We start from the raw sequence: 15,844 nt of genomic DNA, 5'->3' as shown, positions 1-15,844 counted from the left end.
TGTAAACTCGCATTTTTATATTTCAATATCTGTATTCGGTCAAGATACATTGAATTCGGTTCTCTATATCCATATATTGAATCGACGAGCAATCAGGAAATTGAGATTTTGGCAAAATATGAAACAATTGCATCAAGTCTTTTCGACGCAGTTCAGGTAATTCATTTTCAGCTTCAAAATTGAAACTATCATTGATAGAACTAAAATAAAAGCATAGTAGGCAAACGAACCACAAATCAATAATGCAATAAGCTAGTGAATATCACATCTCATTGTAACAAATTAACGAATCTATTCTAATAAAAATCATTATACAAAACTATAATTTATGGGTATTGGTAAAACAAAAAGCATCAATCAATACTAGGTACTAATGTACGTAATGCAAGTTCTAAGGAGAGAAAGTAGCTGTTGCATGGTACTATTGAAACATGCTAATTCATATACATGATTTAGGTAAAATCCAGCTTGAAGGTAAATAAGTTGAGCTACAAAAATACACATTTCATAAAAAATAATATGAATTAATAGAGAAGGTTTCTTTGTATAGTTGGGTACAAAAATACTTGGTTTATTTACAAAATATTTCAAAGTTGAAACAATAGTTGTTACGATCATATACACAATGTTTGGCCACAACTGAATGATAGATATTTTGCAAAATGCTTCTAATGTAACCTGCTGAATAGAAAGCGATAGCCGGAAGTTATCCAATTTCAACTGCGTGATCAGGTTTAAGGGACAGGGTTACAATATGGAATCTGGCTTTATTATCTACAACAGTGCTTTTGAACCTGTGTGCACAAAATGTGCATGGGGTACATGAGTACGAAAGGGCATCATAAACTTGTTTTTTACTAAACTGGTTCTTAAATGGGGGTCCGCGGAATAGTATTTAAGTTTCGAGGCCAATAAGCCAAGTACCCAATATTTATGGCCAATTCTATTGATCAGAAGATTTCCATGAATCCCTAATCTCTGGATTTTGCACAATTCTGCCAGATTTAGTCCCTATCCTAAATATTATTTTGCTGTGTGGAACTGTGGATATTCATATTATGATATATTGAAAATTAAAGCCACTCAAGGTCAGCAACACTTTTGAATTGAACTTTGAGGGTTCAAAGAGCTTCTCGGAGGTACAGAACTTCGATATACGGTTGAATAATATATTCATATTGAAATAAACCGGAATATTTTCGGCTGACACTTGTCACCGATGATAGTCAGCAACTTCAAGGGTTCACTAAACTAAAAAGGGTCGATGATCTGTACCGTCAGAAAAGCGTGGACGGAATGTTATGGATGGAGTGTATCTGTTGATATACTGTTTATAAGGTATAACCAGACTTGTACGAACTACCAATCTTGCTGGTTGACGGTCAAATAAAAACTGCTTTTTTGAGTAGTTCCAGTTCTAGCAGTAGTGAGAAGTTCTAGTTATACTTGTAGATTTTGAAAATCCAGTAGTTGTACAGTAGTTTAACGTTTGCATATCATCACGACTGGCTCGTAATCTTTTTCACAATATCTTCAAATTGCTCATTCGGTACTTTTACGATTTCGTTTTTCATGAATTCGATGGCCGCGCTCACGTCGGGCGCGAACATTTCAAAATTACGCAGCTGCCGCAGCACCGCCGCAAACGATTCCAGCGTTATCTGATGGTCCATGATGTTGACGGGCTTTCTTCTCTTGCATCCTTTGCAGTCTTCTTGCCAGCCCATGAATTTGGCGGCTGATTTTTCAAGATGTTCGAACACTGTTTTGCAAGGCTTATCTGTAGCTTCTTGGAGGGATGTCATTTTCAGTATCTTTGTAAACCTGCACATGAAAAAACGGATATTTACGGAACAGTTGCAAGCACTGGTGGGATTCAAATTTTTTGTCAGCGGTTTATATCACAAAATTCGATTTTTTCAGACGATTCTGCTACAAGACGTATCTTTTACGCGACTACAAAGAACATAACGTCAGTTTAACATCATATTGAACATAATTTGGTATTTTTTGGTATCTATTTGGTATAATTCAGTATTTTTTGATCACGCCTATATCAATGCACTCTGTGACAATGCTATAGGTTTTCATGACTTCACGGATATGTAATTTCAACTAACGTGCGTAGCCTTGTATTACGTGCTTCGCAGGACTGTAACCAAGTCACAAGTCAATCTCAATTTTATAGTTTTGACTCGAGTCAAGTCGAGTCATTTTCAATTCACTATCGAGTCAAGTCCGAGTCCAAGTCATCGAGCAGAGGTTCGAGTCCGAGTCACGGTGTTATGACTCAAGTCCGAGTCCAAGTCATTGTGTTTACTGCTCAGTTTCCAGTTAAGGTCTTGTTAAACCCAATTTTATAACTCTGTTTGGTGATATCGAATGGTTCGCGTTTATAGTATACTAATTTTCGCATATTTAGCAAGTTCTGGTCGCATTTTAAAGTACCAGTCCTATAAAGTGGTTTCTTTACTATTTTTCGAAACTACAATGAAATGTCGGTCTTTCCCGTCTGAGTCTCGAGTCTCATGACTTGGTTCGAGTCATGCGCAATAGATCGCGTCCAAGTCGAGTCAATACACAGATTGACTCGAGCCAAGTCAAGTCATTAGAATATGGTGACTTTTGAGATTTCAAGGCTTCCATAGTGGAAAATACCATTGAAACTATAATTTTTGTTGATAAATTAACCGTTGTTAGCAAGGAGCGTATAATTTCAGTACCGAATGAGATAAGACCTTGGAGGTACATAACTTCAATATACAATTGAATATTATATTCATATTGAAATGAACCCGGATATTTTCGGCTGACACTCGCCAGGGGTCATCGTGAGCAACTAGTATGGCGTTTTAAATTACTTACCATTCTGATTCCGCGGCTGCGGACGCGACGGAATACCTCCCATCAGCTCTAGGCAGCGCCCCTTCGTTTTGTATCGCCGACCTCATCGTTCTCAAATCTCTGTCGATGCTTAACTGACACACGTCGAACGCTTCAAACTTTTTCTCTATTCTATCCGTCCTACTCCGATGAAGTTCAGAAAGACTCTGATGCAAACGTAAAGCTTTCATGTCTGCCACTTCTTGAAATTGTTCTCTTAGCTTGGTCATGGTTTTCTCTCGTTGGTCGCTGCTGAACGTGGCTTCGTTCAGTCGCAGTTTAGGAGGGGAGCTCTTTGGACGTTTCTGGACGTTTCTTTCAGGTTTTGTTGCGTTGTTGGGCGGAACTGGACTGGCTGATCGGAAGGAATCTCTTCTCCTGTGAAGAAGGAAGTTTTGTTGGAAAGTACTATAATCGAAGTACTAAATTTTTGGAGTAACAACAACTCCGGTAGTTATGATTTTAAACCACTCTCACTTCAACTGCAGTTTTCACTTTTTTAGGGAAAACTAGGCCTAGAATCAAGGTTCTAATGACTCGAGTCGCAATTTTTCGTGGACTCGACTTGACTCGAGTCATTTTATCAAAAATAGAAAATAACTCAACTCGAGTTAATTTCTGTATTGACTCGACTTTTCAGGGTTGTAATGACTCGAGTTGCGATTATTTGGTGACTCGACTTGACTCGAGTCATTTTCTCAAAACACAGAAAATGAATCGACTCGACACAATTAATGTATTGACTCGAGTCATTGCGCATGACTCGGATCAAGTCATATGACTCGAGACTCGGATGGCCAAGACCAACATTTCATTGTCGAAACTGTTACAAGTGAAGAAAATTAGTATATTATGAATGTGAAGCATTCGATATCACCAAGCAGGGTTGTAATACGTGGGTTTAACAAGACTTTAACTTGTGACTCAACAGTCAACGCAATGACTTGAACTCGGACTTGGCACTCTACTCACTGACTTGGACTCGGACTTGAATCGGTGGTGAATTGAAAATGACTCGACTTGACTCGAGTCAAAACTATAAAAGTGAGATTGACTTGTGACTCGGAACCTTGTGATTTGGTTACAAACCCCCCACCACCTTTACATACTCGTGTCTGGTACTTACCCAGCGTTCTTCATTCTCGGTCCAGCGGTGTGCGGTCTGATGACAGTCTTTCTAGCCACCGGGCTGGGTTGGCGAGGCAAGTCTGGTGGTTTAGTGTCCATCGCGGGTATCGTTACAGTCAGCACGCCTTTTGGTGTCTTTGGATAAGGCGACAGTGCCCCTGAAATAAAAAATGTTATTCAATTCTTGCAGTCCTTTAAAAGGGGAGTATTCATGAGTCAGTGGTTTCTGACCAATGTCAGTCTGCGGCCCCCGTGCAGACATAGCTGGGGTTTCTAACCATTAATTATTAAGTCATTGGAATATCTGGAATAACTAGAATGTTTTCATCTCTTCCGAATGGGATAAGAATTATAATATTCGTAAAAACTTGGAAATTCTTCATTGTATCGCATTTTTGTGGTGTATGGAACTGATAAAATTGTTAATAAACCAATGATGATGATGATAAATATCAATTCCATAACCACTCCATGACTATAAGTCCACGCAGATTGTGCATGACCATTTACTCATCATATAGCACTTACGATCAGTACTAAATGATTTCATCAACCCAACTAATGTGTATGAATGAATGTCTCAATTCAACCTATTGTGCCATTCCAAAACTGTCCTCAGGTTAATGTATCCACAAGCAAATTGGTAATACGAGATCCTTTAGAATCAGAAACGAGTTAGCAAGTTATCCTCAATCCGCCCATTGATACAATTGATATTCCTACAAATGCGATGTTTCCAATCTGTTGAATCAACAACGACCACAAAAGATATTAGTTCTTTATTGTCACACAGCCATAAACGCACAATGCAGAAGAGTCTGTCAAGTAAACAGGTATAGAATTTCAAAAAATTCTAGTTCCATGTTTGTTTTGGAGTAGTAAGGGTATTGTTACCTAACAGTCTCAATCTGTGTGATATGATATATCATATGTTGTTAACGGTGGTATTGGTGATAATTGATTCATTTAGTTAACGGAGCCTGTACTGTTGTTAAATTGGAATCTTTATTTTGAATGTAGCTACATGGTATGGAATTCCATCGATACTTTCACTGGAAAAACTGGGCATTAGGGGTGTTCAAAAATGACTTATTTTCTCAAATTGTACTGGCTACTTGATAATCTTGTTAGGTTACGTAATTTAAGCCTACACACCAAATTTGGTTCAATTCCAGCCAGTAGCCACATTGCTACACCAGAAGACAGTTTCTATTTATTATATAAAAATAAATTACCAAAATTTTCCAAATTTTCTAATCACCCCATAAAATTGTTCGGTTGTCTATAGAAACGACGTCCACCAAATTTGGCTCAATCCCAACCAGTGGAAATGGAGTTATTGCTGTCGAGAAATTTAGATTAGAATAAAATAGTATTTACGGTGGGCACACCTATAATAAATAATTGAAGAATTGGCCACCATAAATTTTATTGATAATCCCAATTTTTCGTCGGCAATCACTGGTTCCACTGGTTGAAATTGAACCAAATTTGGTGAACATCGTTTCTATAGACAACTTAACACCTTCAGGGGGTGAACAGAAAATCTTCAATATTTTTTTTATTCATTTTTAGATAATAAATAGAAACTTTCTTCCCCTGTAGCAATTCGGCTACTGGTTGGAATTGAACCAAATTTGGTGTGTAGGCTTAAATTAGGTAACCTAACAATTTTATCAAGTAGCCAGTACGATTTGAGAAAAAAAGTCATTTCTGAACACCCCTACTGGGCATTTCTACTAATAAGGACTAATCTTTCAAAGAGACTTGGAGGTACAGATCGTAAATATCGATACAATTGATATTGATATAAACAAAAATATTTTCGGATAGGCACTCGTCTGCGGTAATCGTCATAGCCGTACCTTCTATGTCTAAATTCATAGTAACATAATATTTCTGCTGTAAAGACTCACATTTGTATACAGGAGATCGCAGCCGACGTTTCTTTTCCGCTTTATCATCGGCTACCTGTTTTCTGAATTGCATTTCTTTGTCTACGCTTTCCTTGACGGTATCCAAGAGCTTGACCAAATTGTTATGATAGTTGGAAGTCTCGTTGTCTTCGATTGGATCATCGTCAATTGTTCGGTCGTCTGTGACACGAAATGACCAAAGAAATGTGACAATGCATTCACCAGACAGGCGTAATACAGACCAGTGTTGGGATCAAGTCATCACTACCTTTGAGTCACTGGAAATTTTGACTCAAGTCATGTAATTTAAAAATAATTCAAGTCAAGTCATGCTATAATATCATGACATCATAAGTTTGTGAAGTTATAATAATATAATGATTTATAGAGCGCAACATATCATCCCTACAGAAAGATAATAGAATATAAATGTATGAAGATATGTAAGAGAAGTAATAGTCATATGGAATAAATCAGGGTTGTAATGATTCGAGTCATGATATTCTCGACTTGACTCGAGTCATTTTCTCAAAATATGGCAATGACTCGACTCGAGTCAATCTGTGTATCTCGAACCAAGTCATATGACGCGCGACTCTGACGGCCAAGGCCGACATTTCATTGTAATTTCGAAGAACAGTAAAACAACCACCCTATTGGCATTTCGCGTATTGGTACTGGCACTTGAAAATGAGACCAGAAACTGCTAAAAGTGAGTAAAATTAGTATATTATAAATGCGAACCATTGGATATCACCAAACAAAGTTATAAAAAGAGGGTTAAACAACATTTTAACTGGAAACTGAGCAGTCAACACAATGACTTGGACTCGGACTCGAGTCATAGTACCATGGCTCGGACTCGACCCTCTGCTCAAAGACTTGGACTCAGACTCGAGTCATAGTACCATGGCTCGGACTCGACCCTCTGCTCGAAGACTTGGACTCGGACTTGAATCGGTGGTGAATTGAAAATGACTCGACTTGACTCGAGTCAAAACTATACAAGTGAGATTGACTTGTGACTCGGAGCCTAGTGGCTTGGTTACAGCCCTGTAACTAATGAACACTACTGCAGTTGGAATGCACATCAAAATAAAACAGTTTTCATTTCACTCTTGAAAACATCTAGCGAGCCATACAATCTGATAAAATCTGGAAGAAGCATTATGGAAACAAAGCAAATACATCAAAAGCTCGTTAGTACCGATAGTGTCTCGATCCGGTAAAATAATCGTAGGAGTGGGCGTCGCGCTCCTTGAAGTCTCATGAATGCTCGGCATCTCCCGATATTGCTGGGCCTCCTTCGAGCCAAACCTTTCGCGGATCTTATTGGTTGCATAGTAAGATCCTTTCGCCGAATTCGAGGCCGCGTGGACGCTCGATGCAGATGTTGATCTCGACAGAGACCTAGTCAGATCGCAGACATTGTCAGTAGCGTTAAGATTTTTCAAATCCAACACAAATGTACTAAATTGCCAGAGATGGTTGGTGTAGGTAGGGATAGAATTTCTTAAGGCAGATCAAAACAATTCTATGTTATCTTCAAAGACTACTCTGAATCATTTCGATGCCTTCCCAGGGTTGTAACCAGGTCACAAGTCCATCGTACTTTTATAGTTTTGATTCAAGTTAGTCAAGTCATTTTCAATCCACTGCCGAGTGAAGTCAGAGGCCAAGTCAGTGAGCATAGGGTCGAGTCCAAGTCATAGCGTTCATTGCTCATTATCGAGTTCAATTGACTTTTTCATACTCTTGGGTGATATACTCAATTTTCTTACTCTCAACATGTTTATTCAAACAGATAAAACACTGTTTGGTTTGGTTTATTAGCAATTTTTATCAGTTCAATACACCGCAAACTTGTGATACAACGAAAAGATATGAAGGTGTCGAAACGACTTCAGGTAGTCTCGGCGTCCTAAACATAGAAGCAGGGATATATATCTATATATCCCTGCATAGAAGATATGCGGAAACTAGAAATCGCCAAGTTTATGTATCAGTTTCACTGCGGTCGTTGCCCCGAATATTTCAATGACTTCTTTACCTCTGAATCAAAAGCGCACAAGTACAACACACGCGCGTCCACGTCGTCCAAATATCATATGATCGACCGAAAAGATCATCGCTCTATCAAATATGCCGGACCTGATGTGTGGAACAGCATCCCGCCGGCCATCCGGCAGTCGACGAGCATGTCCACATTCAAGTCGAAATACAAGCAATTACTACTAAATAAATACTAGTCCATCCTCAAGATTACCGGACCACGACTGACCTATCGATCTCGCTTCCCATGACATGCCGCCCTATTTCTTGTCGCTTCCTTTTTCTATAGTATCTTCTTTACTTTCATTCAGTGTGCATGCCTCCTCTTTACATCGCCTAGGCCAAGGTGGGTGTCCGATTCCATATAGACAACTCCTAGTCGCTTCGACATCTTCCTTTCTTTTCATTGTATCGCATTTTTTGTGGTGTATTGAACTGATAAAATTGCTAATAAACCAATGATGGTGATGATGATGGAATCAGACACCCACCTTGGCCTAGGCGATGTAAAGAGGGGGCATGCACACTGAATGAAAGTAAAGAAGATACTATAGAAAAAGGAAGCGACAAGAAATAGGGCGGCATGTCATGGGAAGCGAGATCGATAGGTCAGGTCGTAGTCTGGTAATCTTGAGGACGGACTAGTATTTATTTAGCAGAAATTGCTTGTATTTCGACTTGAAGGTGGACACTGGACATGCTCGTCGACTGTCGGATGGCCGGCGGGATACTGTTCCACACATCAGGTCCGGCCTATTTGAGAGAGCGATGATCTTTTCGGTCGATGGTATGATATTTGGGCATATTTTTCACGTATCGGTCCACGAGACTTCAATCGAGTCACATAGAATCTCTCGAGTCATAAAATTTGATCGAGTCATGTACAATGACTCGAGTGCAAGTGGAGTCAATACACAAAGCAACTCAAGTCGAGTCATATTCCATTTTTAATAAAATGACGTAAGTCAAATCGAGTCAACGAAAAATTGCAACTCGAATATTTACAACCCTGCATCTTCTTATCTTATCATTGTATCGTAATCTGGTAGTGCTTTTGAAAGGATGAAATTATTAACAACCTAAATAAAGCTTCAAGATGGTATTGGTGATATTTCTCGGGTATGTGAAATGTGAGAAGCACAAACTGATATCTTGAGATTGGCATAATTTCACTGAAATAATAATGAAAATCTATTTAAAAACTACACTCTGCCACTATTGTAATGTAGTAATTTGTCTTCAGAAACCCTTGATATCAAAGTGCGAGTTTGAAAATAACACCCCTCAAGTTGGTAATGATTGTAGGAAAATCATTTTAAACGCACGCCATGTTCTTACAAGTGCAACACTTGCATTCACATTTAAAACATGTCAGGGAAGAGATGAAAATTAATATCGTCGGTAATCTGTAACTATTACATCCGTTGGACACAAATACCACTCACATTTGTATTAGGTAAACAGAAAGATGGAATTCTGACAGTAATCAAATAGATAACTTTCAAAATGATACGTCTGTGTAATACCACAGCATAAAGTATCATTCTGTTATCTTTGGCATTAAGGATACTTGTCTAAAGCAGACATGATCGAGTGGCTTTGTTTAAATATGCAGACTTCTGCTTCAACAATAAAGCCGTCATATTTTCATTACCACATATCAGATTAAGTAAATATTGCCAGTATTAAACCCTAATAAGGGTGGAGATTACCATAGCGACTCACATAACTTAGACTGATAGATGCGTAAATGTGTACATAACTTTGTAAGACGGATTTATTTTGCCAATTAAAGCTTCTCAGCAATCAATTCCTTGCTCCTCATATTCTGCGATATTTAGATTTAATGTAATATTTTGTTTGATCTTAGCTACATCCATGATAAATTATTCTAGCTCGAGTAACATTGTATGGCGTCTCATGTTATAATATACCGATAACGGATATACGATAGATATTATTAATACGATATTGGAAGGTTTTGTGAGTTTAATTGTTGAAATGAAATTATCATTGACGAGCTTCTTGGAGGCACAAAACTTCAATAGACAATTGAATAGTATATTAATATTGAAATAAAAAAATACAAAATTGCACTTAGTTACTCTGAAAGTCATTTTGATGTATATACCTACCAATACATCAAGGTTGGTTGAATGGAATAAAAGATGAGTTTTTCAAGATTTAGCGACTTGATATATATAAACGATGAGACTCTACCTGGATGGTACTTGGAGTGAAGAGGTGGATGCATATCGCTCCAGGCTCAAGTGACTTAGCAATACTCTTGGCATCGTTTTTCCGCCAGGATTCACTTCATCCCAACACTTTGCTAACGGAACGAGCACTTCACTGAAACGTGGGCAGAAATTGAGAACGAGAAAAAGTAATTGTTACAGAACTAGAGATGCAAAGAATTACAAGTGTCCAAAAAACGTCATAGCTTGAGCATTGGTTGTAAATACTGCATTTTTATGGATGAAATCAAATCAAACATTATTTGTGTATGCAGCAAATGATACACAGCAAATTTGGCTCAATTCCAATGTGCAGAAACAAAGCTATTATGGCTGGAAAATTTTTAATTTATCAAAAAATTTTTTTTCAAATTTTGGAAAACAAAAAATAGTATTTACGGTGGGAAGTTCTTTAGTTATTAATTATTATAGAACTACCCATCGTAAATAGTATTATTTCCAATCCAAAATTTTGAATGCCAATATCTTTGCTTTTACTGGTTGGAATCGAGCCAAATTTGCTGTGTATCGTTTTTTTCGACAACAATGACATTTAATAGCCAGTAAAATTTTAAGAGAAAAGTTATTTCTGAATGATGTCCACAGCAGTAGCATTTTTTGAGAGCAATAAAATGCAACAATTCACTTCTAGTATCGTTATAATTTGAGTCGTATTTTAATCATCATTTTCTCATCATATCTATTCACATTTTATGAAATAATTTCACAGATAAGTGTATGTTAGATCATACCTCGGAGATACGTCTCTCAGGCCTTGTCGTATTCTGCAAGCTTCAATCAGCCAATGTAACGCACACATCTGTCTCCATAAGAAATAGGTTTTCCCTTCTTTGGATATTTCAGATTTCTAGACAAGGTTTAATGTCAGCCGATGGCATCATGTTAATTACGTTACTTGGAAAACCTGCGATATGGAGTCGATGGTGCTGTAGCTGTCGGAATGAAGTTGAGTCTTCTCTGCCACTGCAACCACCGGTCTTGTTTCAAAATTTACAAGCCATTTTGGCACCGGTAATGACTTGGGACCTGGTTGTCTGTGAAAATAATACAAACGGTTAATAATGTACAATGTCCTTTCCAATTCTCTACTAGTTGATTTCAATATGAATATACTACTGAATTGTATATTGATGTTCTGTACGGTATGTCTGAAATTCTCATCAAAAGATTACTCCTGATAGAAACGCCCAGAATCTCCAGTAAAAGTACAGATAGAACTACATGCCATGTAGCCTACATTCAAAATTAAGATTCCAATGTAAATGCTTTACAGGATAAGTTTACTAAATGGAACAATTATCCCCATACCATAGTTGACAAACATACCTCCAAGTCGCACTAAAAATTGAACTGTTTGTCATTGGTACTATATTATCATAGTGTCCTATATGGTGTCGACACAGGCAAATCTCACACCCCAGTGAAATTGTATCACGTCACAATTTCCATTTGGCTACAGGCAATTTGACGGTCATTTTTGACCGGCTTGCCGACCATTAAATTTGGTAAAACGGGTATCAATCGAAAGCTGACTCTGCACTGATTACGAAAATATAAATTTTATTCCGCTCGTGGCCCTGGAACTCCCACAAGCATCCTCGAATTTTTCATCGTTATGGAGATTGGCATTGGGACGCAACAATGCTGTCTGGCGAAACGAGAGAGTAGCTCAAGAGAAAAAGAGACAGACAGCATTGTTGCGTCCCAATGCCAATCTCCATAACAATGAAAAATTCGAGGATGATTGTGGGAGTTCCAGGGCCACGAGCGGAATAAAATTTATATTTTCGTAATCAGTGCAGACTGCAGAGTCAACTTTCGATTGATACCCTTTTTACCAAATTTAATGCTCGGCAAGCCGGTCAAAAATGACCGTCAAATTGCCTGTAGCCAAATGGAAATTGTGACGTGATACAATTTCACTGAGGCGTGAGATTTGCCTGTGTCGACACCATATAGGACACTATGATATTATCAAACAAAAGAAGTGAAACATAAGTGGTAGAAGTAAATCTGCTAACTTCTACTAGTAAATGAAAAAGTAAGTATTTTCGGCCTAGTTTTGTATGGAAAACCAAAAACTAGAAAGGAGAAGAAGTCTAGAACATAACCAATTGAGAAAGTAGTGCAAGCAGGAAAAAATTTACTTGAGGTAGAAGTATTTCTTTACTGACCGGACTCATTTAAGGACTTATATTTACAGATTGACTTTTTATAGCAGTAAAATATGAGAAATGTATATTTTTGATGTTACAAGACACACAATGGTTAAGTTTATTATATAATGAATGCACAACCATTTCCATCATGATGTCTAAAATTTCAACATAATTTCGCTTCGCAGCCATGAGATCAAGTCAAAAGCTTACAAATGCTCTTCCTCTATGCTTTGTTTCCTCATCACCGGGCTGTCCGTTGTACCTGTCCGCAGAACAGATGGATGATTAATGATTTGATCAAAGAAGATTACATTGATTAGATTAGAGACAATACAACTCGTGGAATACCTGTAGACTGTATTGCAACAGGTGTCGGCTTTGCCACAAGGACTTCAAACAAAGAATGTCCCATCTTCACTGAGTGTTTAGTGCTTTCGACGGCGGTTAAGCTGGCTGGGATATTTTGAAGTTGACTACAAGCTCTGAAATTGATAGTAACATAGATTTAGCGTAAAAGCAACGATACTTGGGCATATAATTTGGAATTTTATGAATCATAATAGTAAATAATGTGGCAGGGTTGTAATGACTTGAGTTATGATTCGACTCAACTAGAGTCATTTTGTGAATTGACTCGACTTCTCAGGAAAATGAGTATATTATGAATGCAAGCCACACAAGGGTTTTAGAAAATTGAGTTGAACCTGACTTGAACTCAATAATGAACACTTGAACAGTGAACACTATGACTCGGACTCGACCCATTGCTCCCAGACTTGAGTCAATACACTATGACTCATACTGGACTCTCTACTAGCTGAATTGGACTCGGACTTGACTTGGTGGTGAATTGAAAATGACTCGAGTCAAAACTATAAAAGTGAGATTGACTTGTGACTTAGAACCTTGTGACTTGGTTACAACCCTGCAAGCTGACCTGGCACTTATGTATCTGTAAAAATAAAATAAAAAACGTGGATTCTTGAAATGATGCTGCTGCCAGTGAAAAGACTTAATGAGCTATAATATAGTTGTGGTTATCTGTGATGTAATTGGTCATTACCTCTGGTTACTAGTAGGTTCTCTTGCTCTTGTTACTGGAGCCGTGGCGGGCCGTTTAGAATTCCGTGGTTTCCTTGGTGCTGTGGTACTTGGTGAAATGTCCTTTTCAACAGGTTTCTGTTGAGTCTGTTCGGAGATGGTTTCATCTTAATGAAAATGAAAGATAAGCAAGGTGCCTCAGTGGAGATCACCGTACTTTCAGCTCCACTAAATGGCAGCATGTATCGGGATCACGTTTTCAGACTCAGTAAGTTCTATAATATCCAAAGACACAAGTTCACTCAGTAGCTATAAGAAGATGTGGTCAAAGTAGTTGTCGGTAGTCAACAGTCGGTAGACACACTGCAGAACCCACGAGTCTATTGTACAACCAGGGTTGTAACCAAGTCACAAGGTTCCGAGTCAAAAGTCAATCTCACTTTTATAGTTTTGACTCAAGTTAAGTCGAGTCATTTTCAATTCATTGCCGAGTCAAGTACGAGTCCAAGTCAGCTAGTAGAGGGCCGAGGCTGAGTCACAGTGTTTTGACTCGAGTCGCAGTCCAAGTCATTACAACCCTGGCTGAAGCTACTTGGAATAGTTTTTCAATGAAGCACCCACCTTTATGCTGGCCCAAAGTCTTCCTAATTAGATCCTTAGGATTGAGAACCAGAGTCCCGACGGGTCGATACGGTTTACTCGGAGACGACATGAAGCCTTGCGAGGACATTTGACGAAGTCTTCTCGTGTAGTTATACTTGAACATTTCGTAACGAGTTGGGGAACCGAGATTATACTGATTCAGACTTCTGGCTCTCAGCTTCGCGTCTTTTGCCATATCCCACGCGGGAACTGGCCTCACTGCAACGTAGTATCTGGGATCTTCCATAGCAGTTTCTGTTCAGCGTTTATGAAGACAGAAGATATAATAATTTGGTTTCTTGAGTCTGACACAGCATTCTTTCGTATTTATTTCTCTATGACAAATTCGATACTTGTGCCTATGCTAAAGGCTTCCGGGCACTCCATTATACGACCTGCGCGAGCCCTCCGCTTGCTTGACACGCGAGTTACGCGAGGTAGGGCTATATATATATACAATGCGGCAAGGTAGCGTACCCTGTCGCATGACAACCAGGGATTTTCCCAATTTTTGATTATGTCGACACGGATTGCTGCGCAGATGTACCAGCTGTGGCGTCATGGCTCGCTGTACTGGTGTACTGAACTGACGCTGTACTAGCGTGACTAGACTGTTTCCTTCGTTTGTTTAGAAATTTTAAATTTCAAACACTATAAGATTACGATAGAATGACATTATGGGAAGGTATCGTAACGACTAGGAGTAGTCTTTCAAATCAGACCTACAGGGTTGGTGCGATGACATGCAAAATAAGGTCAAAAACATGCAAAATAAGGTCAGTCGCGACATGCAAAATAAGGTCAGTCACATGCAAAATAAGGTCAGTCGCGACATGCAAAATAAGGTCAGTCCGCGCATAAATCCAAATCTATATTTCAATTCCAAATCCAACTCTTTTTCTTATGAAAACTAAATTCAAAATATCTTTCCTGTATAGTAGCCTACGTTCAACAGTGAAATTCCTTATCTATATCCTAAGTCTTAGGATGTTTCAATCAAAAGATAACCATGATTATCTTGATTACGAAGTCAGTCGCATGTAAAATATTATTATCAGTCGGCGCGTAAATCCAAATTCATATTTCAATTTGAAGTCCAAGTCTTTCTCTTATGAAAAATAAAGTTAAAATATCTTTCCTATATAGTAATTTCATGATTGAGATTCCTCATCTATATCCTAAAGGCGAAGATGTTTAAATAAAACATGATCATACGATTATTACGATTACGGGGTGATTAGTCGCATCTAGAATATTAACAGTCCGTGTATAAATCCAAATACTTACTTCAAATCCGACTTTTTCCTTGTGCCACTGACCTTACAGTCTGCAATCTGCATGTGGCGACTGACCGTATTTCGCATGCGACTGACCTTATTTTGCATGCGACTGACCTTATTTTGCATGTCGCGACTGACCTTATTTTGCATGTGACTGACCTTATTTTGCATGTGACTGACCTTATTTTGCATGTGACTGACCTTATTTTGCATGTCGCGACTGACCTTATTTTGCATGTGACTGACCTTATTTTGCATGTGACTGACCTTATTTTGCATGTCGCGACTGACCTTATTTTGCATGCGACTGACCTTATTTTGCATGTGACTGACCTTATTTTGCACGTGACTGACCTTATTTTGCATGTCGCCACTGACCTTATATTGCATGGACGGACCTTATTTTGCATTTGACTGACCTTATTCTGCATACAGTCCGCGCATAAAGCATAATTTCAAATCCAACTTTTTTCTACTTGAAATCA

At 38.4% G+C, this 15,844-nt stretch overlaps 1 protein-coding gene across 1 annotated transcript; it reads right to left on the bottom strand.

Moving 5' to 3' along the window:
• Positions 1 to 34: 34 nt before the first annotated feature.
• On the bottom strand, positions 35 to 14,513 carry LOC145454657 (uncharacterized). The gene is made up of 12 exons (XM_080332646.1): positions 14,059 to 14,513; positions 13,460 to 13,604; positions 12,745 to 12,878; positions 12,607 to 12,658; positions 11,142 to 11,271; positions 10,969 to 11,084; positions 10,200 to 10,331; positions 7,135 to 7,337; positions 5,928 to 6,107; positions 4,010 to 4,169; positions 2,866 to 3,261; positions 35 to 1,824 (listed from the first exon to the last, which is right to left on the bottom strand). The coding sequence occupies exons 1-12, from the start codon at positions 14,324 to 14,326 to the stop codon at positions 1,500 to 1,502; spliced, it is 2,241 nt and encodes a 746-aa protein (XP_080188772.1). The 5' UTR covers positions 14,327 to 14,513; the 3' UTR covers positions 35 to 1,499.
• Positions 14,514 to 15,844: the final 1,331 nt, after the last annotated feature.

Source organism: Botryllus schlosseri, chromosome 13, assembly GCF_051294905.1.
Source record: "Botryllus schlosseri isolate E-star chromosome 13, Bs_hap1, whole genome shotgun sequence".
Taxonomy (NCBI): domain Eukaryota; kingdom Metazoa; phylum Chordata; class Ascidiacea; order Stolidobranchia; family Styelidae; genus Botryllus; species Botryllus schlosseri.
Note: the sequence above shows the minus strand (reverse complement) of the source record. Positions and strands in the feature narration are given on the sequence as shown.